At 43.4% G+C, this 26,640-nt stretch overlaps 1 protein-coding gene across 10 annotated transcripts in view; it reads left to right on the plus strand.

Moving 5' to 3' along the window:
• The window catches only part of CADPS (calcium dependent secretion activator), a 448,916-nt gene that overhangs the window by 114,848 nt on the left and 307,428 nt on the right, over positions 1-26,640 (plus strand). For all 10 annotated transcript variants that reach the window (XM_081106565.1, XM_081106568.1, XM_081106567.1 and 7 more), the window contains exon 3: positions 1,142-1,474. In XM_081106565.1, the coding sequence (XP_080962691.1) occupies positions 1,142-1,474 (333 nt within the window). The remainder of the gene's footprint in view (positions 1-1,141; positions 1,475-26,640) is intronic.

The following is a 26,640-nucleotide window of genomic DNA, read 5'->3' on the forward strand; positions in this document are numbered from 1 at the left end:
ATTCCTGAACCCAGATGAGGAGTGAATGTTTGTTCTGCCTCTGGCAAGGCACGTATGCTCCTCCAAAGGGTGGCCAGGACACAGCTCACAGACGTCAGGTGTTTCCCCACCCCCACCCCCCTCACCCCCTGTGGATAGGAAGCAGCCGCTTCTCCACCTGTCTACACCCCAGAACCATGTGGCTGTGCTGGGCCCTGGAGTTAGAGCAAACTGATCTTAATGAATGTCTCGGTCCCAAGACCCAGGCAGCACCAACAGAACAACCCAGGGTTCCCCACCAGGCAGGGGAGCCCCTTAGGGAAGGAAGGAACCACAGGCCGTGCATTTAGAGTCAGCCAGTGTGAGTTACCAAGAGCAAGTCCCTTCCCCTCCCTGGAGTCTCAGTTTTCTGTCTGCAAAATGGACTTAATGTAACACCTGCTTTCTATGTGCACTTGCTCTCCAAGTGCCCGGTTCTGTACTGGGGACACATGACATTGGGGGAACAAGAAGGACACAGTCCTTGCGCATAAGGCGTTTACATTTTGGCAAGGGAGACGGACATTAAATACAGATTTGCTTAATACTTGTTCCATTTCAACAGTGATCAGGATCGCTGAGAGGCCAAAATGAGCTGTAAGTAGTGGTTAGCATTTAAGTGCTATGTGGGGACATCAGACCAATTGCTTTACATATTATTATAACAACAACCACAAACCATTAGGCATTAATATGGGCTATTTTAAAAAGTGCTTATCATATATTAACTCATTTAATCCTCACTTTAAAATACCTGTGATGTAGGAGAACTATTATCCCCAGTTTAGAGATGAGAGAACTGAGGTACAAGAGATTAATTAACTTGCTGAAAGAAACATAGCCACTAAATAGCAGAGAAAGAACCTAGGCATCCTGGACTCAGAGTCTATATGCCTTATGCTGCCTCCCAGAATGTCACTGTCTCATTGATCCTTGCTAAGTTCTGCTAAGTACTGTTGTTATTCTCATTTTCCACATTTGGACCCCAAGCCAAACGTGTGACTTCTGAGTTTGCACAGCTGAGAGATGGTGGGGCTGTAACCACACGGGCCTCCTGTGACGCCTGTGAGCTGGTCTCCAGGACAGACTTTCTGATGTCTTTCCTGGCCCTGTTCTCGCTCAGGTGTTCCTGAAGAGCGACCGCGTGGCCCGCATGGTGCAGAGTGGGGGCTGCTCCGCCAACGACTCTCGGGAGGTCTTCAAGAAGCACATCGAGAAGAGGGTGCGCAGCCTCCCCGAGATCGATGGCCTCAGCAAGGAGACGGTGCTGAGCTCCTGGATGGCCAAGTTCGATGCCATCTACCGCGGGGAAGAGGACCCCAGGAAGCAGCAGGCCCGGATGACCGCCAGCGCAGCCTCTGAGCTGATTCTGAGCAAAGAGCAACTCTACGAGATGTTCCAGAACATTCTTGGGATCAAGAAGTTTGAACATCAGCTCTTGTACAACGCCTGCCAGGTAAGCTGCCTATCACCTGGGCGCAGACGGGTGAGTAAGCAGGGCCACGTGATGACTTCCGTGTGCTGTAGACACCATTGCCTTCTTGGGCCATTTCTTGATTTAAAAAAAACCAACAACAATTAAAAATTATATTTCACAACTGCATTGGTAAAAGTTGAATGTAATTCAGGCTAAAACAGGATAGGATGGTTTTCTTCTGACTTTAAAAGGAATTAAAACATTTTGTGAGCCCCTAGAAGTCTCATGGGCCTTAGGTAGTATGCTTAATGTATCTAAGGGTGAATCAGCCCTATGAGTAAGACCTAGCTCCCATGTGTCAGAAATTCAACAAGATCAAATTAATTGATTTTGAAGAAAAGATTGTTTTGCTTTTAAAACAGTCCTCTTGGGGAGCTTGTACTTCCTCAGCTAGGGAGACAATGGACCTCCCGCCTGGTCATCAAGAGTAATTATTTGCAATAGAAAGCTTCCAGAGGCCTGAGTATGCCAGGTCCCTGTGCTAGTTACATCAGTAATCTCTGCGTGGATCTGAAGGGGCTAGCTGAGGCTCTGCTTGGGCCCAGCTCAAAATGGGCTTCTGTTTTCTCTGGATCTGGGTTTGGGGGAGTGAGGTACCTCTCCATTATATTCCTGCATTCATACAACCAATATTTATTGAGTGGCAGCTTTGCAATCTCTGCAGATTTTAGTGCTTGGCACTTGGGAGCATTTGTTAAATGCACACGTCCAAGCCCCAGCCCTGGAAATGCTGCTTCTGCATTCTCAGAGCAGGGCCATGGAATCTGCATTCTAAACACAAGCCCCCCCCTCCCTGGTTATTTTGCTGCCCTCCCCTTCTGAGAACCATTAGAGAAACTGAGCCATGGCCTGGTTCACCTGCGCCAACGCTGCCCCTAAGGTAGGTTAAATGGAGACACTAGCGTATTGGCTAAGATTTGTGCCTTGCGCAGAATCAGACAGACCTTGGTAAATCTTAATATGACCCCCTCACTAGCTTATGGCTTTAGGGAGATAGTTAACCCCCCCACACATGAGCTTGGGATGGAATTATTATAAGGAAACAATGTGTATAAAGCCCAGAGCAGCATGGGGCACTTTATAAATGGTAGTGGTTAAAATATATTGTAGTCCATCAGAAGAGACAAAAAGTCAATGCAGTATCAGAACAGTGCCACAGATGATTGACATAAGAGCTACAGGATGTTAAGGCTTACTTTTTTTTGCCTCCATGGCTACCTCCTAGTTCAAAGCACCAACATCTCTTGCCTGGACAACCACAGTGTCTACCCAACTGGTAATACTGCCTCCTCCCTTGCCCATGGTAACGCACCCACCAAACACAGCTGGAGTGAGCTTCTGGATCATGCCAGCCCTGTCCCCAAACCTTCCAGTGGCATCCTATCACCTGTAGAAGGCACCCCAACTCCTCTCTAAGGCTTGAGGCAGTACATGAGCCAGGGCTGCTCACACCACTTTCCCCACATGCTTACTCACAGGCCTTCCCATTTCCCTAGCACTTCACATTCATCTGGGCCTTTGCATTTGCTCTCACCTCAGCTAAAATGCTCTTGCCAACACCTTTGCACACTGGCACAGCTTAAAGGCCAACTCCTCCAAGAGGCCTTCCAAGGCCACCCATCTAAAGTTCTCCCGTGCCTCACACCTCACCGAGTCACTCCATCCCGTACACCGGTCCTATTTCCATCATCGCCTTTACCACTATTTTCCATTTCTTATTCATCAGTTTTTGCCTGTTTATTGTCTGTTTTCCTCTCCCTGCTCATTTTTTCACCAGTTAGCCTCATTCACCTTTTTATTGTTTGCTAATATTTTCAGTACATGAAACAATTCTTGCACATAGTAAGTGATCAATAATTGCCTACTGTATTAGTAAATGGATGACAGCAGATTATTTTAACTGGTAAATAAGGTCTTGTTGTCCGTCCTATGCTTACCCAGAACTTTCTGGGTATGTTAGTAAGTAGGAATCTATTTAGCATTTCATAATATAATATGTACATTACATTTAAAGATTTTCTGACATCCTGTTTTCTCCTCAGCCACATTAATTCAGAGCACTGATTGCCAACCCAAAGGTAGAGGGTTTCATTGATGGGTCAAGAAGTATTTTAAAATTCTCCTCAATATATAATTAAATTGTTTTTTAATTTAAAATATTACTGCATCCCTCATGGTGTAGGCAGGTGGTATTACCATCTAGCGCCACCACTAACTCCACTGCTACCTTCTCCACCACAAGGAGGTGGGTTGTCAGAGCTCCAGAAAGATTGACAATCACCCACCCGGGTGGTAAGTAAGATTAGAAATTACGGAGATAGTCAAGTGCTCCTAACCCTGACAGGCAAACAGCTATCCTAGGGATTAACTTTTCTTCTAATTGCAACAGTGTGTTATGCGTGTTTTCAGTTCTTGCTCAAATGTTAGCATCATTGGAATGAATCCATTGCTATACCATTTCTTATCTCAGTATTTTTGAACTTGTTGAATAGGGCTATGTGGGTAGACCATAGTTTGTTGTATTCTCCTAAAATATGAATTAATTTGACTCATATTTTCAAAATCTTTCCCATGAGTTAGAAAAAAATACGACAAAAACTAATGGCCTCTATCCCAAGAATAATGATTGTCTTTAACTAAAAGAGAATTGTGAGAAATGTACAGTACTTCTTGGGACAGGAATACTTAAGGCATTTAGTACTATATTCTAGTCTCACACCTAAGTCTGATTATTACTTCAGGGCTTCACATAAATAGAAATTAAGATAAAGGGCATATGCAGGTAATTCACATAAAAATAAATGAATCCTAAATATCTTATTAATTGTATGTTCCATGTCTTTAATAATCTGAATTATGTAAGTATATTGGCAAATAATACAAGTATTTTAAAGAAAGATAACAGTGGTAGTGATAACGCATTGCAAATGTTTTAGAAATAGGTATTCTCATCACTGACTATTGGAATAATTTATTATTTTAACCTTTTTGTAGAGTAATCTGTTAATTTTCAGCCAAGCACATTTATAAAGGGCAAACCTGTTGACCTAGCTGTTCTACCTCTAGGAACTGGTTATAAGCAAATACTCCAAGGTGTGTACAAGAGTGTTGAGTTAACCACATAAAAGAATACTTTTCAGCCAGTAAAATAGTTGTTGAAGAAGGAGGCTTACCACATGGGAAACATTCTCTGGCTCTTTTAAAATGGAAAACAAGACTATGACACAGAGTATGAAGGCTTGATTTTTCTTTTATGGCTAAAGAATTGGATGGTGAAAAACAAAATCCTAACTGCTTGTTTTTAGGGGTAGCATTGTGGTTGGTTTCTATTATTTTCATTTGTGCTTTCCTGTGTTTCTGAATTTTCTGCCTTAACCATATAAGTATTTTGTAAATGGAACCAAATAGCAAAGATCTCACCAAAGACGCTATCAAAACAATGGGATAAGAAGAAAACAATCTTCTGCATTGTTTTCTAGACTTCAGCCATTTATATACCGCTTCATGCTTGTTGTCATTTCCAAGTCCTACCTGTATGATTACTTATTTAATTTTTCTAATTAAACCAACTCCTAAGTCACTTTTTAAGCCTATCTTTCTCTTCAAAAGTAATGAATGTAAGTAAAATCACAGCTTTGAAGTATTAGTTTAAAAAGCAGCCAATATGTATTAAAGCGACACCTAACCAGTGAAACAGAAGCTCTTCATTAGTCTGCCCTCATGTATCATCCACACACCAGTGATGTGGGAGGCATGGCTGGGGCGACCAGTGCCCTGACATGCTGAGGTTGCTGAGCCCCTGAGGCCATCCCTGAAAGTAGCCCCAGACTGACCAGAACAGCATTCATGTAAGGCTGCATTTCTCACGACCTGCAATCAGCTTTCAAAAATTATAGATTTGAGGCCCAGGCTAGGTAGCTCAGTTGGTTTGAGCATAGTCCCAATACATCAAGGTTGCAGGATCGATCCCCAGTCAGGGCATATAGAGGAAGCAACCAATGAATTCATAAATAAGTGTAACAACAAATCAATCTCTCTCTCTCACTCTTTCTCTCTCTTAAGTCAATAATTAATTTAGAAAATAAATTATAGATTCATTTCCTCGCTTTCTCATATATCACACTGAACTCAGCAGAACTCTCTTAACACAGGGGAGCAAAGCTATAGAAGAGAAAATCACATGGCTTTCATTCTCACTCTGTTTAAATTGGTTTTTTTTGTTTGTTTGTTTGTTTCGTTTTGTTTTGTATTTTCTGGACCTTCCTCTGAGAAAAAGAAATTTCTAGGTGCTTCCAAAACCAGAAATGTACACATTTTCTTCTCACACACGTTGCATTCCAGGAGAAGCTGTCATCTGACTTCTGCTGCTGCTTCTGAAGGTTCCCCTGATCTCTGTAAGGTTCTTCCAGGAATTGCAGTTTGCATCTCAAATGAGAAATGATGTTTATCACAGAGAAATTATCTCAGTTATATTCTACTTGTCTATTGTAACTCGAACCATGTCTATCAAAACTTGTTAAAAAGTGAGGAGGCCGAAACCGGTTTGGCTCAGTGGATAGAGCGTCAGCTTGCGGACTGAAAGGTCCCAGGTTCAATTCCAGTCAAGGGCATGTCCCTGGGTTGCGGGCACATCCCCAGTAGGAGATGTGCAGGAGGCAGCTGATCGATGTTTCTCTCTCATCGATGTTTCTAACTCTCTATCTCTCTCCCTTCCTCTCTGTAAAAAATCAATAAAATATATTTTTTAAAAAAAAGTGAGGAGGCTTAACAAAGTCTTCATATTTGCATATGGGAGTTTTTACAGTCTACCTGGCTTATTTGAGAATGCTTGGTCCTATCTCATAGAAGCATTTGCTTATACTCAACATAATAATCAATGTAAAATAACTGGAAACTCTTATTATGAAATCAGTGTTGTTTTTATTTTCCTAGACTCTGGGAGGAAGCAGTTAATTATGTCCCTATTGGGGCATTTGAGATAAATCTAAACCTAACAAAAAAAATAGGCTAGCCTCTTTGAGAATGGCTAGAACACCTGGGAAATGAGACTAAGATCTTCTTGCAATCTTCATAAAAGGCAAAGTTAATGATGATGATGGTGATGATGATAATGATGATGATATGTTTTTAAAGTTTTAAAAATGCCATGCACCATCCCTCCCATTCCTTTTAGTGGCCTGAAAATGAGTTGATTTGATGTCCAGTTGTACCAAGTATCTGCTACTTCTGACCTGTCTGCTTAACTGGACAAGTTATTCTTTTTTAAAAAAATATATTTTTATTGATTTCAGAGAGGAAGGGAGAGGGAGAGAGATAGAAACATCAATGATGAGAGAGAATCATTGATTGGTTGCCTCCTGCACACCCCACACTGGGAATCAAGTCTACAACCCGGGCAGATGTCCTGACCAGGAATCGAACCATGACCTCCTGGTTCATAAGTCAGTGCTCAACCACTGAGCCACACCGGCTGAGCTCCGTTTGTTTCTTTTTCTCCTTGAAGCGCATTTATCTTGACCTGTGATCAGATCATGGTTCAATTCCCAGGCACGACACATGCCTGCTGGGCTGGATGGGTTATTCTTAAGTGCTTCATTCTCAACCGTGCACACATGTTCTCTTGAAAAACATTGCTGAGCTGTATTTTGTAAGAAGGCAGGTCTACATCTCCATATGTTTTTAAATGCACATAAACTCTTCTTAGGGGAGCAACCCAGCTCATTTCCAAGGGGGTTTGTTTCTTCTTTTTTGGCATTTCTGATTGTCTTGTTATTGATCTCACCAGTGGCGCCTCGAAACATCAGCTGTATGACGCTGACCTTCTGCTCAGCCAGCATTTGTGCCTACGGGGCAGCAGGGATAACACGCTAATAGAAGATGGCAGCATTCACTTCATTTATCTTCACGGAATCTCTAGAGATTTTTCACATAATCTGGGAGACTTCACTAGAGACACATGAGTTACAATTTTCCCCTCTACAAACACCTTTGCATTTTCAAAATTGAATTCCCCATCATTATTGATCTACTAATTTTCTTAACGTTTTATTTCCCCCACACCATCATCAGTGTGGCCTTTGATGATGTGGTTATCTTATTACAGTGCCATCTTCCTTTGACTTGATAAGCACTTGGCAGATTTTCAGAGTGTTTATTAGACTCTGAAGAGAAACCTCAAATTAGCAGATGTTCAACTGTGACCCAGATTACTGGGTTGTATCCATGCCTCATTGTAGAGTCTGTAATCCAAAAATGTCCAGGAGATCTATTTGTTGGCTGAGATTTTGCCACTTGGACTGGCCTCTATTTCTTAATCACTTTCCTTAGCCCTCTAAAACCAATACAGTTCTTTGCATGTAATGGTTTTTTAATTAATATATCACTGAAAAATGGGTTAAAGTCGCAGGGGGCTGGCAATGAGAGTCTAGTATTAACACTTTAATTTAACAAACCTTTCATTAGTCATAAATTCACCCACTCATTGAATATATATTTTAAGCACCTACTATACACTAGGCACCGAATGTCAAATGCTGGAGATGAAGTCTAAACCTCCCTACTCATCATAGAATGCCCCATGACCTAGCTTCTGACCATCTTTCTCTTTGCTAACCACAAGACGCCTCCCAATGACCTTACAGCTTTTGTCCAGCTTAGATATTGTATTTGTATTGGTTGTATTGCTGTGTAACTAATGATCACAAACTCAGTGGCTTAAGAGAATACCCGTTTGTTATTTGACAGTTTTTTTAGGTCAGAAGTCCAGGCACAACTTAGTTAGGTTCTCCACTCGGGGACACAGAAAGTTAAAGCTAGAAGGATGGTTCTGTAGGCTGTGTTCTCATCTGTAGGCTCAACCAGGAAGGACCCACTTCAAGCTCCCTTACAGCTCATGTCCTTACAGCTGTAGAATTTTTCAAAGCCAGCAAGAGACAGAGAGAGGGAGGGGGGGAGGGTAAGAGAGAGACTCCAGTGCTTCAAATATCTGATTTCTAGATCCTCTTTTAAAAGAGTCACCTGATTAAGTCAGGCCCACTCAGAATAATTACCCTTTTCTATTAAAGTCATCTGATTCAAGATTTCAATAACATCTGAAAAATCTCTTCACTCTTCTCATATACTATTGATCAGAAGCAAGACACAAGCTCTACCCAGAAAGGAGGAGAGACTATAATAGGGTGTGACTCACTGGACGTTGTCCTAGGGTTTCTGCCACAAGTGTTCTTCCCCCATCTCGACGTTCTTTATATGGCTGGCTTCTTCAAGCATCAATTTAAAATGTGTCCTTTTTAGAGAAGCACACTTTCATCACTTTGCCTAAAGTAGGCTTCTCCTTGTTTGTTCTGTGACAGTGACTTGTTTATTACCATCATAAAACTTCACATAATATGAAATTACTTGCATATTATATTACTTATTCATTCTCTTATTGCCTATCGCCGCTCCCGCCCCCCACCCGTGCACACACACACATCCATCACTATCTCTTTAAGAGAAAGACTCTGTCTGTTGCATTCACAACTATATGGCCAACACTCAGCACAATGCTTGCCACAAAATAGATGTTCAACTAAATCAGTAATGCAGAGGCCAAGGCATTTATGGTCTCCTTGGGCTTACATACCTACATTATATTCCACAAAGGTGTGTGTTGTTTGGCCATTTGTTTCTGGTAAGATAAAGTGCAGCAATGGAACAGGCATGTCAATCTGAGACCTGGATCCACCTGCCAACACTCCTATAGTATAGTGTGGATTTCACCTGAGGTTCATGGTATGTCTTCAGCCATGAGCCTTCCCTCTGGTCACACTCCACTTGTTTCTCCCAAAACAGGGTTGAAAAAAATTAAAGCTTGCTTTCCAAAGTCACGCACAGCCTCTAACAGTCATTAGATATTTGATGGATTGCTGGTTTTCAATGGCTTTGCTTGCCAAGTGTACTTTAATTTTAGTATTCTTGGGATGTGGAAAGAGGCCAAAGGCATATACCCTGTGAACATGTTCGCTTCTGTTCTGAGAGACAAAATTGGAGGGCATTAAAGATGTGGAGGGGACAGGGCCAGATAGAGTATTTAATTTCCCAGAGCAACAATTCTCTGAAGGCCCCATCATGATTTTTTTATGATGGGTCATCAGGAAATTCTTCTCTATAAGTTCTTCCTGGGACACGTGGCCAGATATTTCCATCTGGCTGCACCTGCTGTTGCTGAAAAACTAACTGCAATGGGAAGTTGAAATTGAATGGCGGTGGGTATTCCTGCATCTGGGGAACACGGAAGTGGGTATTTTTAGGCAGCCTTCAAAACTGCTATAGACATTTTAGCAATCTTCCCTTTGTTGCCAAAGTGGAGCCATCAATGTGCTCTTTTATTCCAAGTCTGTTCATAAGCAGTGAACCACAAAATTGTAATCAGAGGTGTTAAAGAGGTGTGCTTTCAGACAAAGACATACAGAAATGGTATTTTCTATGCTTGCCATCTCTCACTTAATGATGGAAGCTATTATAAACCATCTAACACAGCTTTGCAAATAGAGATGTTTTCTAAGCTTTGTGATGTGTGCCACCCAGACCTCCCATTGCTAATGATTTGAATTTACCTTCTTCTCCCAACATGTAGCCTTCTGCTTCTCCAGTGACTCAGACCTAAAGTTTGCAGAGACTTGGGGGGAATTGGGGTATAGTAGACTGCTTACATGCTGTTGTTAAATGTTTCGCTTTGAACCCTTTCTGAGAATAAGCATACGCTCTCTGAGTTCTGTGTCCTGCCTGGCTAGTGAGTGGTCCTCATGGACCATTCGGAGAGGCTCTGTGACCTGTGCTTTGACCTCCAGTTTGAACATTAATGCTGCCCACCAAGTGGGAGCACTTACTATGTGCCAGGCAGTAAGTATAATCCTTTACTTATATTATCATATTTAAGCCTTATCATACATTTGTAAGCTAGATATTTTACCCATATTTTAGCAAGGAAAAAATAAAGACAGAGAAAAGTGGAAGAATTTTCCAAGGTCAGGCAGCTGTCAGCAGCAAAATCAGGATTTAGCTCAAGGTTGCGTGACTCTAAAATAAAATCTTCAGCTCAATTGCTGAAAACTGTAGTGTTTTTCATCAATATAGGAAGTTCTGGAGAGTAAGTCGAAATTTTACTCATCCTGCCTATACGAATATGTGTGTGTTACTAAATTCTGAAAGCCTGGTCCTGTTTTTTCTAAAATCTATTGGGGTAAAAGGAAGATCAGTGGAAGACTCAATTCTGTGTATTAACTAATTATGATTTTAGTGGGAGTGTCTTCACTCAGTGGAGACCAATTAGGTTTGTGCTTGTTTCATTCATGTAGGTTTTATCTTATTAATGCTAGTGTTTTCTGGTTTAAGTTTTGAAAACAGACATAAAGCCCCACAGTGTTTGGAGGATGGTTAAGATCAGATGTGTTTGTCTTTCTTGTCTTGTCCTTGCACATGTGGGATCCCGCCAACTCTGACTTTAAAAAGTAGCTACATGGCGGTTCAGAGCATGAGCCCCTTCCTGGCAGGCCCAGGGACCCAGAATAAAAGCAAAGTTGCTCTCCAGAGGCATACCCACAAAAGCACACGTGAAAATTCAAATTACAAAGGTTTTAAATTAAGAATTAAGCCAGGGTGATCAATAGGTTAGGCTTTGTGGATCCTACAGTCTTTGTAGCAAAAGCAGCTCTAGACAATATATAAGGAATGGGCATGTCTGAGATCCAGTAAAACTTTCTTTCCCAAACGGGCAGCTGGTAGAGATCTGATGCAAGGGCGGCAGTGTGTGGACCCCTGGATTAAATAAATATCACATTATAACACAGAACTTTTTATTTTCCATAAACTTACCCTTTGGATATAAGATGTGTTACCTTTTCAATCCAAAAGGTTTTAACATAAAACTTAGCTCATCATTGTGTAAAGAGTGGGAAGTGACGATTGTCTACAATGTTGGAACTGAAGACAATCGTTATATAACACAGGAGCCAAGTATGTTCTGTCAGGTTCTTCATACACCAGACTCATTGCAGGCTCTGCTCCTTAGCACTGTCCACCTTGGACAAGCCACTTAGCACCCCTAAGGTCAGTGTGCTTGTCTGTAAAAGGGGAAAAATAACAGGTTGTGTTTTACTGAATTTATTGTGAGACTATGATAAGTTAACAAATGAATCACTTAGCACCAAGCTTGGGCATATGCACATTAAAAAAAAAATAGAATAATCATCCTTTATATTACTGCTACTTGAGCCAAGACTTGGCCCATGATTGAGCATTTACCAAGTGTTGGTCTTTGTAGAGTTTCACAGCTAAAACCTTCAGCATAGTTATAATTTAACTCTAATATGGTACAGAAATTGAACACTGAACACCAGCCGTAGGAAATAGGCCCCTAAAGTTGCAGACATTTGCATTTGCATTCTGCCTCTACTACCTACTCTGTGTTCATGTGCCAGTTGGCTAACCTCTCTGAGCCTCATGTTTTGCATATACAAAATCAGATAATGATAGCTCCCACCTAAAATCAAATTCCTATGTCTTGGGAAAATTCTACTCTGTTGAATAATGATGTTTAGGATTGGGCTGGTTCTCTGGAATCAGTTCTTGAAATCAAACCATCAAATTGTGCTAGGGAAAAATCTTGCCTTCAAGAAGTATACAATGTAGTTGGAAGGGACAAAATTAATATGCAAGCAAAATCCATCCACAATACAAAGCCAATTTATAACGTTGTAGACAGCTGTAATGTATAAGGGTAGCATAATATAGTAGTAGAGATAATGTTTGTAGAAATATCTAGGTATGAATCTAGGCTCAGTTATTTATAATCTATTTAACCTTTAGTGGGTTCATGAACTTTTCTATAAAACATAGATTAATAGCTACTGAGTAGAAATAAGAGTCACATGATAGAGATTCAGTAAACGTAGCCTGAGTTGGTCATGGTAGTTAGTTGCAATGGTGATGGTAGTAGTGGGGATGGTGATACAGTGATGTGAGCTTCAACATTTGGAGGGCTTTAGAAATCTCAGATAACAATGGCATTTGATTGGTCAGTAGTCTCTAAATAGAGGAAATACTAGTTGAGCCGGGTTTAAATGATGAGTTTGCAGTTTAAGCTAAACGAAGAAAGATTATTTGAGATGCCTGCTATCCTCTTTTGCCCAGTGATGGAACAGAACATTTCCATCCTTACACAGTTCTTTGGGGCTGTTCTTTATCTTGAGCTGGGTGGTGTCTGCTTGGTACACATATGTCAAAATTAATCAAGGTGTATGCTTGAAATGTGTATGTTTACAGTGCCTGTGCCTCATGAATAAAATGTACTTCAAAATAAATATGCTATGCCTCATAAACTAAGGGGAAAGGGCACAGAGAAGAAATAGGAAAGAGAAGAAAAGGGGGGAAATCTTATAAATAAGAGCTATTCAAATTTGAATTTTAAATGTAATATGTAATGTGAACTCAGAAGGAAAAAAGCACAAAATTCTGTATAAAAATAGCAAATTAGCATGACTTTAAAAGGAGATTATTTATCATTGCCTTTAAATTAGCTCCTTCTAGTTTGCAGGTTTAGAAAATTATCGAAACTGAAATAAAAACCTGAGCTCTCAAGCAAGTTTCCTCAAATTGGGAAGCATCCATGGATACTCTGGCTCACTGTCCTTGTTACATTTCTACGTAACTAATCTATGCTGCTAATTAGATTCCTCCATGAAGCTTGGTTTCAATCCTTTTCTGTTCAGCACCAGCATCTTTGTCTGTGTAGTGATGTGTGACCCCAACCATGGGCATATGTATGCAGAGTAATGAGTTAGATTAGAGTGGTCTGATTTCTGTTTTATGAAAGTTAATTGGAAGTGTAATGTTAATCTTTGTCGCAGAGCCCTGATTAACCCGTTGCCTATCTTGCATTTGCAATAGAGGATTCTTTTTAACATGGATTTGGTTTAAGATTATCAAGAAGCATAAGAGATAAGCAGTCTGAGAATTGTAGATCGAAATAGATGGTCGTACACTGGAGATAAACACATGTCCTCCATCATGTCTGGACAGAGCAGAGTGAATCGGAAGAGCTGTGTGACCTTAGGCAACTTCTTACCTTCCTTGAGCCTCCGTGTCCTTACTTCCTGCCTTTGCTGACTTCCAGGAGGAGTTGTTGTCTCTCTGTCTGTTCCCGCCATGAGTCAGCGCAGCCACTAGGACAGCACAGAGCACAGTTGTCCTCAACCCATTACCAGGCTCATCGTCTCCCTCTGCAAGACTGTGAGCATCTGAGGGCTGTGAAGTGCATCTTGTTTCCTTAGCACTTAGGCCACTGCCTGGCTGCAGCATATCTCAAAAAGATTTACTGAATAAGTGAGACAGTGAGTGAATGAATGAATGCTGTAATATCTATTGCTATGTAACATATAACTCCAAATTTATACACATTTATTATCTCACTAGGGGCTCCGTGCATGAATTCATGCACCTTGAAAGGAACTGTGGGCCACGAGGCTATGGTGGGCATAGGGGTGGGTCTTGGCCCATCCTCTGCGCCCCTGCCCGGCCCCTCCCACCATGGCCCCCAGTCCCCTGTTTGCCAGCAGCCCTGCTCCCACTGCCACTGCTCCCACATGCTAATGGTGCTGGCCCCGCTCACACCCGCTGATGGTGCAGAGTGATTGAGGCCAGCGCCATCAGTGGGTCCGAGTGGTGGCTACCAGCCCCGATCACCCCTCAGGAGCAGGGGGAGGTGGAAAAGCCCTGAGGGGCAATCTGGGCCGGCAGCCTCTGCTCACACCTGCTGACAGTGCTGAGTGATCGAGGCCGGTGCCGGTAGCAGGTGCAAGCTCCCAGCAGGACCATGGCATGCGGGAGCAAAGAATTTTCAGTAACCACCAGAGTTTCACCCCAATGACAGCAACCAGTGCCCTGCCTTGGTCTGGCACCCCTGCTCACCTGCTCCACCATCCCACTGCAGCTGACACCTGCCATGTTTCACACTCTGCTGCCTGCTGCAGATACCCGCTATGTCCCACGCTCGTGCTCTCTGGTGGTCAGTGCATGTCATAGTGACTGATTGGTTTGGTTGTTCGGTTGTTCTGCCATTCAATCTATTTGCATATTAGCCTTTTATTATATAGGATAGTTCCTGAGAGTCAGAAAGCTGGGCAGAGCTTAGGTGGGCCCCCTGTTCCAGGGTCTCTCACAGGCTACAGTTAAGGTATTAACTGGAGGCACAATCTTCCCAACAGGGGCTGGATCTGCTTCTAAACACTCTTGGTGGTTGTAGGAAGGATTCAGTCCTTGAAGGCTGTGGGACTGAGGCTTCACGTTCTTGCCACGTGGGACTGTCCAGCATGGCAGCTTGCACCAGCCAGAGAGAAAGTCTGCTAGGAAGACAGGAGTCGTAATCTTTACTAATGTGATCGTGGAGTGACATGCTGTGGCTTTGGCTGTTTGATTTGTGAGAACCAAGACACTAAGCCCAGACCTCACACAAGATGGAGGAATTACACAAGGGTATGGACACCAAGGTGGGGGTCATTGGGGGCCATGTCGGAAGTGCCCACTTCACAGGACTGTGAGGGAGTCCAGAGTGAGACAACATCTATGGAGGACGATGTGCTCACTGCTTCCTCCTCCTGGATGGCCTGTACCCTAGAATTCACTTCTCCCACATTCTCATCTTTCATGTTTCAGCTTAAATGCCACCACCTCCAAGTGGCATATTAAAGTCTGATCCCTAGGCCATTCTTTGAACCCAGCACCTGATTTGTTTCATTTCCAGCACAAATGACCACCCAGAGTTATTTTATTTTATTATTTTTTTAAAAATATATTTTATTGATTTTACAGAGAGGAAGGGAGAGAGATAAAGAGTTAGAAACATCGATGAGAGAGAAACATCGATCAGCTGCCTCCTGCACACCTCCTACTGGCGATGTGCCCGCAACAAAGGTACATGCCCTTGACCAGAATCGAACCTGGGATCTTTCAGCCCGCAGGCCGACACTCTATCCACTGAGCCAAACCACTTATGGCTAGAATTATTTTATTTTCTTATTGTTGTCTCCTAGTGAGCTCCACAAGGCCAGGAACCCGCCTGATCATCTCACTCATTCTTATCTCACCAGTGCCCCCAACAGGGGAGGACACAATAAATATGTGTTTAAAAAACCATGTAATTTATTTACTTTGTAAAATTGGTGCCAGTAGGAGTCATCGTACCTGTAATAGTTTCCAGAGGTTTAGACTCAGAACAGTGCTGCCCTGGGGAAGGGGGCTCTTTACTGCACTGAGATTTGAGAGTGTGCATCCCACCCAAGCAAAGCAACTTCGGGTGCAAGTTATTAATAAGCTGCAATGACAAACTGGGATTCCCTCTGTTTGGGAGGTAAGACAATATTAAGACACTATCATACAAATGATAGTGACATTTGTGTTCGGTTTCTGCCAACTCCCTTCCCTACCTCTCCTCCAGGTTTCTTCACACCTTTAAAGCAACCAACAGCCTACACCCCTCTGGGGCATCCCTCTCAGGGCTGCATTTGGCAATGCTGTAATAAATAACTACACGCCAGGCATTGCACTAACATTTTACATATGTTCTTCTCAACTCGCACTAAACTGTTTATAGAACACTGAAGGGCAAATAAGTTAAAATACAAAACTCAGGGCAACCAGACGTTGAAGGCCAAGCTAGTTGCACCATGCCCTCTCCCCTCCCTTACATGTATTAACAACAAAAGGACAAAAGACTTGGGAGTGAACAGGAAGTCTGAGTCTTCTCTTGGCTATGCCACTAGCCTTCTTACCTTGGACGTGTCATTTTAAAACTCCTGTCGAATATGGCATCAATCTCTCTGAAGGAGCCCTATTAGAATTCAAGCTCAGGTATTGCCCAAAGGTATTTGACTGCCAGAGGCCTTAATCCAAATGGACATCTCATACCTATGTCAAATTCTCTTTCCTTCCAAGCTTTTAAACTGCAATGTTTAATGATCCGGAATATGGATTTCTCTGTAACTTTTCCAGAGGACATCAGGGACTTGTATAACTTGGTGGCAAAGGAGGCAGCTTGCAGTGGAAAGACAGAGAGAAAGATGCTTGTTCCTGGACGCAGGGCAGGGCCAGGGATGGTCTGCAGAATCCTCGTGACGGAATGCTCATTGGCCCTAACATTGAACAGGGTCGCGGGTCACACTGTGCAGTGAGAAATGAGCTTGGTCCCTGTGGTGTGCACAGGCAGTATGGGAGCAGGACCTGGTGGGCGTGGCGTCACAGGGTGAGGAGTATGAGGGAAGCTCAGTGTTAGACCGCAGTAGTACTGACATTTCTGCTACGTAATTTGTTCTTATGGGGGCTGTGCATTTTAGGATGTTTGGCAGCATCCCTGGCCTCTAATCACTAGATACCAGTAGCACACACACCTCTTCATTTGTGAAAACCAAAATGACCCCAGACATTTCCAAATGTCCCACCAGCTAAAAACCACAGCACCATCAATAGGGATGTAGTAGGGCCAGGACTAGCGAGATGGATTACAGTAACAAAGAGCCCAGCTTCTCAGTAGATAAAAAAAAAAAAAAGCAAAAGCTTGTTTCTTGCTCATACTCCATGGCCACTGAGGGGTGACAAAGACCCTAGACTTCCCAGTTACTCAGAGGCTCAGGCTGATGGAGCAGCCAACATTTACAGTGTCTTAAGTTGCCATGTGAGAAGGAAAAGAGGACTGTTGAGTCTCACACCAGAAATCAAATGCTCATCCCAGTATTTATCTCACAATCCAGTGGGCAGAACTAGTCTCCCCAACTGCAGGGACATAAGGAAATGTAGCCTTCCCAGGGGCCCAGCAGAGAGAACTGGAAGTATTTGCCAAGTAGCATCAATGAGCACCACAGGTGCAAAGGAGGGCTCTCTCTTCCCTGCTGATGCAGAATGAGAAAGTGTTAAAGGCAGGACATACAAGGTAGCCCAGTACTTCCAGAAAACAACCACAAGAACAACACTAATGTAATATTAATTACAATTTGAATTGTGCTTATTATATGTAAGAATTTTAATTGTCATGCAATAACTCATTGTTGGCCCTTGAAAAATGTGAGGGTTTGGGCACCAACCCTGTGCTATCAGAAATCCACATATGACTTTTGACTTCCCAAAAACTTAACTATGAATAGCCTACTGTTGACAGAAAGAAAGCCTTACTGATGACATAACCAGGCACTTAACACATATTTTGCATGTTATGTGTATTACATACTTTATTCTTATAATAAAGTAAGCTGGAGAAAAGAATTTGTTATTAAGAAAATTATAAGGAAGAGAAAATACATTTATAGTACTCTAGGTATTTATTGAAAAATACCCACATATAAGTGAACCTGTACAAATCAAACCTGTATTGTTCAAGGGTCAACTGTACTTTCATTCTTTTTATTTTACAGAATGAACCTGAGACATGGTGCTTCAGTAACTTGCCTAGAATCACATCACACAGCCAGTAGGCAGCAGGCCAGAGATTTGATCCAAGATCTCTCTGACACTGAAGGCTGAGCACTTAAACCTCACTTTATAAATCAATTCAACTGTTGTGCAAATCACTTCCTCTCACTGTTGAGTGGAAGGAGCAAGTTGCCTTTCTTGTAGCTTCTCCTCATCTTTGTGGTTTAAGTTACAGGTGTGATTGGGATGGATTTGCAGAATGTTGCATCCTTTCATTCCCTAATCATGCTCAGAGAAATAAGTAGAATCTTTCCAGACATTTGGAGGCAGCACTGAGCTCTGCATCCACTTGGGTACTAAGCAATCAGCCTCCTACACTAACTCACTCAGCAACGTGAACACGTAGGATGCTGGGACCACTCCACCTGAAGCAGGCCCAGGGCCACTCATTGTTTCCAGAGCCCAGAGGCTGAGGCCCAGATGCTTTTGATCCCAGATGCAAAAGGCAATAATAAAAATGACTAGCATTTGTGCTGGGGATTGTTATAGGTCTGCATTTTCTCATGCGGACAAATACGATTCACTCACCTATAACCATTTTAGAGATGTGAAACCTGAAGCTAACTAACCAAGGCCACAGAGCAGGTTTTTGGAGAGATTCAAGACTTGATTCCAAATTTCAAGCATTTATCCACCCTGGTGGACTCATGAAGTTGCTTAACATTTTAATCACACACACACACACGTGCACACACACATGCATGTATGCGCCCATTTTTTCTAGTGTCTTTCCCATTCTCAAGTCAAACTTATAATATTTATTCCAAAGATAAAGGAGAATAAAAGATACAGATATATTTCACTTTCTTTTCCCTTGGTCTAAAACAGTGGTTCTCAACATTCTGGCCCTTTAAATACAGTTCCTCATGTTGTGACCCAAACATAAAATTATTTTTGTTGCCCTCAAGGGCATTTAGGGCCAGCAGCTGCCGCTCACACCCGCTGATGGCGTCAAGCGATTGGGACCGGCACTGGGCACCGGCAGCAGGTGCGAGCGGTGGCTCCAGCACCGGCTGTGGGTGCGAGCGGGGCCAGCGCTAGCAGTGGGTGTGCGTGGCAGCTCTGGCGCTGGCAATGGGTACAAGCGGGGCTGGCGCCAGCAGCAGGTGCAAGCACCAGGTGGGATCTCAGCACATGGGAGCAAAGAATTTTCAGTAACCACCAGAGGCTCACCCCGATGACAGTGACCAGTGCCGGCCTTGATCTGGCACCCCCGCTCACCCGCTCCACCATCCTGTCATGGCCAACGCCTGCCATGTTCCGCTCACGCTCCCTGGTTGTCAGTGCACGTCATAGTGACCGGTTGTTTGGTGGTTCCACTGTTTGGTCTATTTGCATATTAGCCTTTTATTGTATAGGATTATGACTATATAACCTGGGCTGTACATTGCATACCAATGACATTTATTTTATAACTGAAAGTTGTGCCTCCTAATCTCCAACTTTTTCACTCATCCCTCACCCTACCCAGCCTCTGGCAAACATCAGTTTGTTCTTCGTGTCTATGAGTCACTTTGTTTTGTTTTATTTGTATTTTGTTTTGTTTTAGGTTCCACATATAAGTGAAATCATATAGTCCTTGTCTTTCTCTGTCTGACTTATTTCATTTAGCATAATGCCCTCAAGATCCGTCCATGTTTTCACAAATGGCAAGATTACATTATTTTTTTAGGTCAAATAATATGCCATTGTATATATGTACCCCATCTTTTTTATCCATTCATCTATCAGGTTGCTTCCATGTCTTGGCTATTATAAGAAACTAGTGGCCCGGTACACAAAATTCGTGCAAGGGGGGTGTCCCTCAGCCTGGCCTGCACCCTCTCCAATCTGAGACCCCTTGGGGGATGTCCAACTGCTGGTTTAGGCCCAATCCCATAGGGCTCCTAACCATTCACCTTCTTGCCAGCCTGATCGCCCCTAACCACTCTGCCTGCCAGCCTTCTCGCCCCCAACTGCCCCCCCCCCTGCTGGCCTGCTTGCCCCCAACTGCCTCTCCCTGCAGACCTGATCGCCCCCAACTGCCCCCCACTGCCAGGCTGCTTGCCCCCAACTGCCCTCCCCTCCTGGCCTGATCTCCCCTAACCACCTCTGCCTTGGCCCCACCACCATGGCTTTGTCTGGAAGGATGTCTGGAAGGTCTCCCAGAAGGTCTCCCAGTCTAATTAGCATATTATCCTTTTATTAGTATAGATACTGTACTGAACTCAGGTGTGCATATATACTTTTGAGTTAGTGTACTTGTACTCTTCAGATAAATATCCAGAAGTGAAATTGCTGGATCATATAGTAATTCTATTTTTAAATTTTTGAGGAACCTCCATACTGTTTTCTATGACGGCTGCACCATCTTACACTCCCACTGACAGTACAGGAGGGTTCCTTTTTTTCCACACCCTCACCAACACTTATTTGTTGTCATTTTGATAATAGCCAGACAGACAAGTATGAGGTTATATCTCATTGGGGTTTTGATTTTTATTTCCCTGATTTATTAGTGATGTTGAGCATCTTTTGATGCATCTGTTGCCATCAGTCTATCTTCTTTGGAGAAATGTCTGTTCAGGTTCTCTGTCTATTTCTTTAGTCAGATTTTAAAAAATATAGAGAGTTCTTTATATATTTAGATAGTAACCTCTTATTGGTTATATCCTTTGGAAATATTTTCTCCCATTCAGTAGGCTGCCTTTTCATTTTGTTGATGGTTTCCTTTGCTGTGTCAAACTTTAGTTTTCAATCCATATTTGAACGAACTATTAAAGGTCTTTGGTAATAATTATTGGTAAAGGAATGAGGATACAGTAGGAAAAGACAATGAGATGTGGCTCTTAATATTCCAAAAAATTTAAATGACTTTATTTAAGGAAAAAGGGATATGGGTGTTACACTGAAGAAAAAGGTTTCTCCAATTAAGCTAGCAACATATTGTTCAAGGTAATGAGGGAGCATATATCACCTCTCACCCTGCAGAAGTCTGAGAGTCCAAGCCCTGCTAAATGAAAATAGCCAGAATGGCAAAAGGAACATGGACTTTGCAGATAGCCCATTCTGGGTCTGAATTCCAGCCTTGTCATTCACTAGCTATGTGAGTTTGAGCTGTGACTTCACCTTACTGAGCCTCATTTCCCCATCTGCAAAATAAAACAGTAAAATGTACTCTCTTGGCCTTGTAGGGTTATCTACATAATTGAAGGAATAGAGCCTTCAATTATAAATTTATAAATTGATGAGTTATACAAGCACAAGATGATCCAAAATTGAGTGTATGCCACTTCTTAAAACCTACCCTTGCTATAGAATGTCCAGAAAAAGAGCCAGTCCAGCAGCTAGAATAATCTCATTTTAGTTTCACTCCAGGTATAGTCACACTAAGTATTTGGGGGAATTTTCTTTAGGATTTCCAGCAGATGAGTCACAGGCTCCCAGGACTGAAACAACAATGTTTGCTTCTAAATGCATGTTAGTCCTGTCTCTCAAGACAATGGTTATAAAGACCTCCATGGTATTTCAAACTCATGTTAATATCATCACTTACAAAACCTTTCTCTAATGGAAAAGAGCGTAGGAAGCCCACATCCTTGAAGGTGCCACTTGAACAGGGCACTGGCAACTTTCTCAGGCAGCTGGTGAGGATGACAATGTCTCTTTTGTTTAAGAGGCTATCCATTTTAGAGTCTGTGACTATTGCTATGGAGACAACTGTGAAATCAGAAAAAACTAGGTATTGGGCTTTAAAAATCAAAATTTCTTCCCAGATGTCCCACCAACTGAAACTGTTCTTACAGACCAGTTTTGCTGTTTGAACTTCCCTATAAATGAAATTATATATGTAATATATATTCTTGGGTATGCCTTCTTTTTCTCAGCTTAATGCCTATGAGATTAATTTTGACCATTGCAGGTTACAGTGGCTCATTCACATTCATTGCTCTGTAGTATTCCAGTATGTGAATGTACCAAATTTGATCTATTCTACTGTTGATGAAGATTTGGGTTGCTTCTGTTTGGAGCTATTAGGAATAAAGCTGTTCTGATCACTCCTATACATGTTATTTAATGGGTGTTAGGACTCATTTCTTTTGGTAGCTACCCAGGAGTGGGCTTCTGGATCATGAGACTGATACATGTATGCGGATGTTTATCTTCAGTAGATATTGCCCAACTGTTTTCCAAAGTGGTTTCACCAATAAGCTCTGCTACCAGCAATAAAAGGGAATCTGGTACTTCCCATTTTCACCCACAATTGGTTCTTACCAATGTCTTTATTTTTATTTTACTTTAAATTTTATTATGAAGATATAATATTAGCAAATGAAGTTGAGTCTGATGAAGGACTTGGCCAAATAACCAATGTTTTGCATTTTGCCAGCTTTGACATAAGGCACTTAGAAATGATTAATTTAGAGCATAAAGGACCTTTTAGAAAAAAAGGACATAAAAATGATCCAGCTGAGTATTTTTCAAGTTTCTTTAAGCTGTAGAATATCTTCCTGATAGATACTTACCAATATTTTTAAAGCAACGCCTTTAAAAAAAAAAAAAAAGATTTGCCTTTGAAAATCTGTCCCAAGTCCTCATAACACTCCCGAATGCCTATCAGTACAGATAGAACCTGACTCTCTTGTGGGTAGTTTCTGATCTTACTGTGCCATTAAGAAAGAAAGAGAATTTTTATTTGAGAGTTTGGTTGTTGGTCATTATGAAAAACATAAAGGAAGCAGAAGGTTAATTACTTTGAGTGAAGGGTTGTTTTTGCTTTCTTTTGTCAGAATCCAGGATTATTTATCATTAGCTATTGATCAATATGCTTAATGGATCACTTAAAGATATTGCACATCCCCTACATAACTAGAAACTGAGCAATCTTAGATCCTGTAATTAATAATGAAGCAAATTAGCCTTCCCGGCAGAGTGACCTCATGTTGTAAGTTGACTGCACGTCTCCTCCAGAGCAGACTGGGTCGATGGCTCCTGTCCTCCCGGTATTTGTGGCTAAGATCCGGTCTAAAAACCTCAAGGTTGTTTTTGTTTAGTCCAAGGAATGTGACTCTTTAATTTTAAATTTGAACGTAGACAAGTCAAGAGCTTAAGTTTGGGAAAAGAGGTGTAAATGCATTACTTATGCTGTGAAGCGCTATGAAAGAAAATAACGTAATTATTCTTCCAACAGAATGAATTCAAATGCACCTCCATGGACCCAAAGAGGCCACTTCTCTCCCTGTCCCCTCGCCTCATCAGGGTGGGCAGGCAGAGTTCCTTCCAATAGCTGCCGATAGTAGCTGCTCAGCAGCTCCATCCTGTTACCCCAGGAGAGAGCTTTAAAACACTGCACCGCCCCTCCCTCGGCCTGTTTCTGTCCCCTGTCCATTCCTGGTTCTGTGCCTTTCGTGTGGAGAGCCTGGCGCTCAAGTCCAGCTCCCACGTTCCAGCAGCCCGGCCTGGGAGACTGTCTCTCCGCCTCGGGGACCCTCTCTCAGAGATGGGGAGTGGGCACAGCACCTCCTAGTGGGGCAGTAAGTTTCAGGGAGGGATTCACAGCGCCTCCGCCGCTGCCCACGAGGGGCGATGGCCTGTGTCTGGGTTGACGCCTCCAGAGCATCTATTTAGGAGCAGGCTAGAGTCTGGTCCTCAGCAGCTCGTCCACCCTTAGCCACGCAGCTTCACACATGGTCTGAACTCTGTCATCATGGCAAACATGCCAGTGCTTCCTCCATGCCAGGCAGTAGCTAAGCATTTAAAACCTATTATTTAACTCATTTCATCATCAGCCAACCCTGTGAGGTGGGTACTATTGTTATTCCTGCTTTATAGTGAGGAAACTGAGGCACAGAGTGAAAGTTTGTTCACAGTCACTTAGCCAACTAGTGCTGGAGTTACTGTTCAAACCCCAGAGTCCGGCTCCAGTTCAGGATACGTTCCCTTTGGACATTTGTAGAATAATTTATCTGGGCTCCAGGTTAAGAATGAAACTCACAGGGAAAGGTCCAGACTTGTCCTGTCCCATGCAGTAGCCACTAGTTGCCAGTAGCTGTTAGAATTTACTAACAATAAAATTCAGTGCCTTGGTCACATGGCCCCACGTAGGTGCTCACCGGCCCCACGGGGCTACTAGCTACCATCTTGGATGCACAGCTGTGGAGCCATTCCCATCCTCGCCGTTCTGTTAGACTTCCGATTTGGAAAGAAAACAAGAAGGTTTTGAGGACACGATCAAGAATTCGGGTGTTGGGAGTCCACGAGATGGGAAGTAAAGGGAGACGAGTGGAACCTTCCAGGGACCGCCAGAGGGAGCCATCTCTGGAGCATGTGCTGGCTGATAGCACCGTCTGCAGGTGTGCGAGCCCTGGGTTCTAACCCAGGCTCCCCACAGAACTGGGGCCTCGGGCAAGTCATCCAGCTCCCCGGGTTTCCCCAAGTGCTTCACCCCATCCTGAGGATGCCAGAGGCTTCCAGAGGGTCAGCAGTGGAGTGCTGTGGTGAGATTTGCCCCTTAAGAAAGCGTCTTTTGGAGGTTCCAAGGACCCGACAGACGGATGAAAGAGAAAGATTAGTCAGGACAATAAGTTAGGATGCTGGTTCCCACACGCGGGCCTATGGCTTGGTGACAGCCCTTAGCAGAGTTTTCACTGATCCATCGAAAAGTGAGGCAGGTAAAGTGGTGTGTGTGTGTGTGTGTGTGTGTGTGTGTGGTGTGTGCTTGTGTGGTGTGTGCCTGACTATATATATACAGGCAGTCTTCGGGTTACGTGGAGCACTACGTACATCGTTTCGTGGTTACTTCGCCATCTCCCATTTATTTATTTAAAAAAAAAGTTCCATCATTTCGACATATGTACATATGTGCTTTATGTTTTTTATTATTTATTTACCACAAGTAAAGGTCAGGAATTATCTTTCTTTTAATTCTTTTTTACTGTTTCACTTCATTACTGCTGTGTATGTGCTCCATGTGAATGTTGTAGGTGCTTATGTAGGTGGGTTCTGACTTATGGTGAAAATTGCGTTACGGCCACCAAAGGAACAGTTCTCCAACGTAACCCGAGAACCTACTGTATGTGGAGATTTTAACCATTCTAACTACTTTCTTGAGAATGCCTTATTCTTTGGAGATGACTGCTTTTTTACTTTTTCAGTGTTAGAATGCCTTTTGTTTATGGATATACTGCTCATCCTGTATAATAAAACCCTAATATGCAAATTGAACGGCGGAATGACCGGTCGCTATGATGTGCACTGACCACTAGGGGGCAGACACTCAACTCAGGAGCTGCCCCCTGGTGGTCAGTGCACTCCCACAGGGCTCCCAGAAGCCGGGCTCATGCCTGGTGAGCACAGCAGCAGTGGCGGGAGCCTCTCACACCTCTGCTTCGGGCGGGTGGTAAGGAGCAAGGGGTCTCAGACTGCAAGACCCCCGGGCTGCAAGAGAAATGTCTGACTGCCAGCTTAGGCCCGATCCCCCCTGGATCGGTCCTAAGCCAGCAGGCGGACATCCCCCAAGGGGTCCTGGGTTGCAAGAGGGTGCAGGCCGGGCTGAGGGATCCCCCCTGCAGTGCACGCATTTCATGCACCGGGCCTCTAGTAGTGTTATAATAGATGGTAGGAATTCTTTGTATGTCCTTAGCAGAAAAAATAAGATGTACATCTATGCCTTGATTTACTTATTTTAAATTATTACTTTTAGTGCATGAGTCTCCAAACCTGGGAAGTGCTCAGTGGTGCCCATCACAGCAGTGCCAGGTGAAAGCTGACCTGTTAGGAAAGGAGTAGCCAGGTTTGAGAGACAGATAAGCTAGTGGAACTGTGGATGGGGGGAAAATCAAGGAGAATTCTCGAAGAGCCTGTGGTTTCTCCCTGCCCCTAAATGAAGCAGGGGTGTGAGGATTGATCTGAAGCCCCACTACAGGGCGTCCACTTCTTTGGTTTCGCCCCTGATCCTGGGCCCTCCTGAGCATGCGTCCTGAGCACACCCAGCAAGGTCAAGTGCACGCAGAGGAACAGCTGGCTTCCATCTCATGACCAGGAAACCTCAGGACCCAAATGAGGCCGCCTGACCTGTGATACTCTCTACCCCGAGCCCTTCCTCTGCCTGTTCCAGACACATGGCCCCTGGAGAAGCTCTCCAGAGCACCCCGAGAAATTGCGCCCTCCCTGAGACCACGGCTCCCACAGTGCCTCTCAGATGGAGCCCACAGAGGTGGCAAAGGGCTGCCAGACCCAGGAGCAGCCAGGCTTCCAGCAGCAGGCATTTAAGCAGCACCTGCAAATTAAATTAGCAAGGGTTCCACTTCATCTCCTGAGCAGCTCAGCCACACCCCCAACCATCCCCAAGCCAAACTGACCCAGTTTGAAATTAAAATCAGGTTTATTTTTAGAGGGATATATTTTCCGCTTGCCTCAGTCTCCGTGGATGCTTTTACCATCTGGCCCCATAAACATCGGAGAACATTATCCCCAGAGCTGCTGAGCCCTTCAGAGGGCCACTTGAGAGATGGAGGCCCAGTGGAGTCTCGCTCATGCGCTGCAGAGGCCGCCCCCCACCTCTCCTTACATTGCCAAAGCAGGGCTGGGGACAGCTGTGTCCCTTTTCCTCTTCTGTCTGCTGGCCTTGAGGCTGGCATCAGGGTTCCTTGGCCTGGAAAAACCTTCAA

Source organism: Myotis nattereri (genome assembly GCF_964212035.1).
Source record: "Myotis nattereri genome assembly, chromosome: 14".
Taxonomy (NCBI): domain Eukaryota; kingdom Metazoa; phylum Chordata; class Mammalia; order Chiroptera; family Vespertilionidae; genus Myotis; species Myotis nattereri.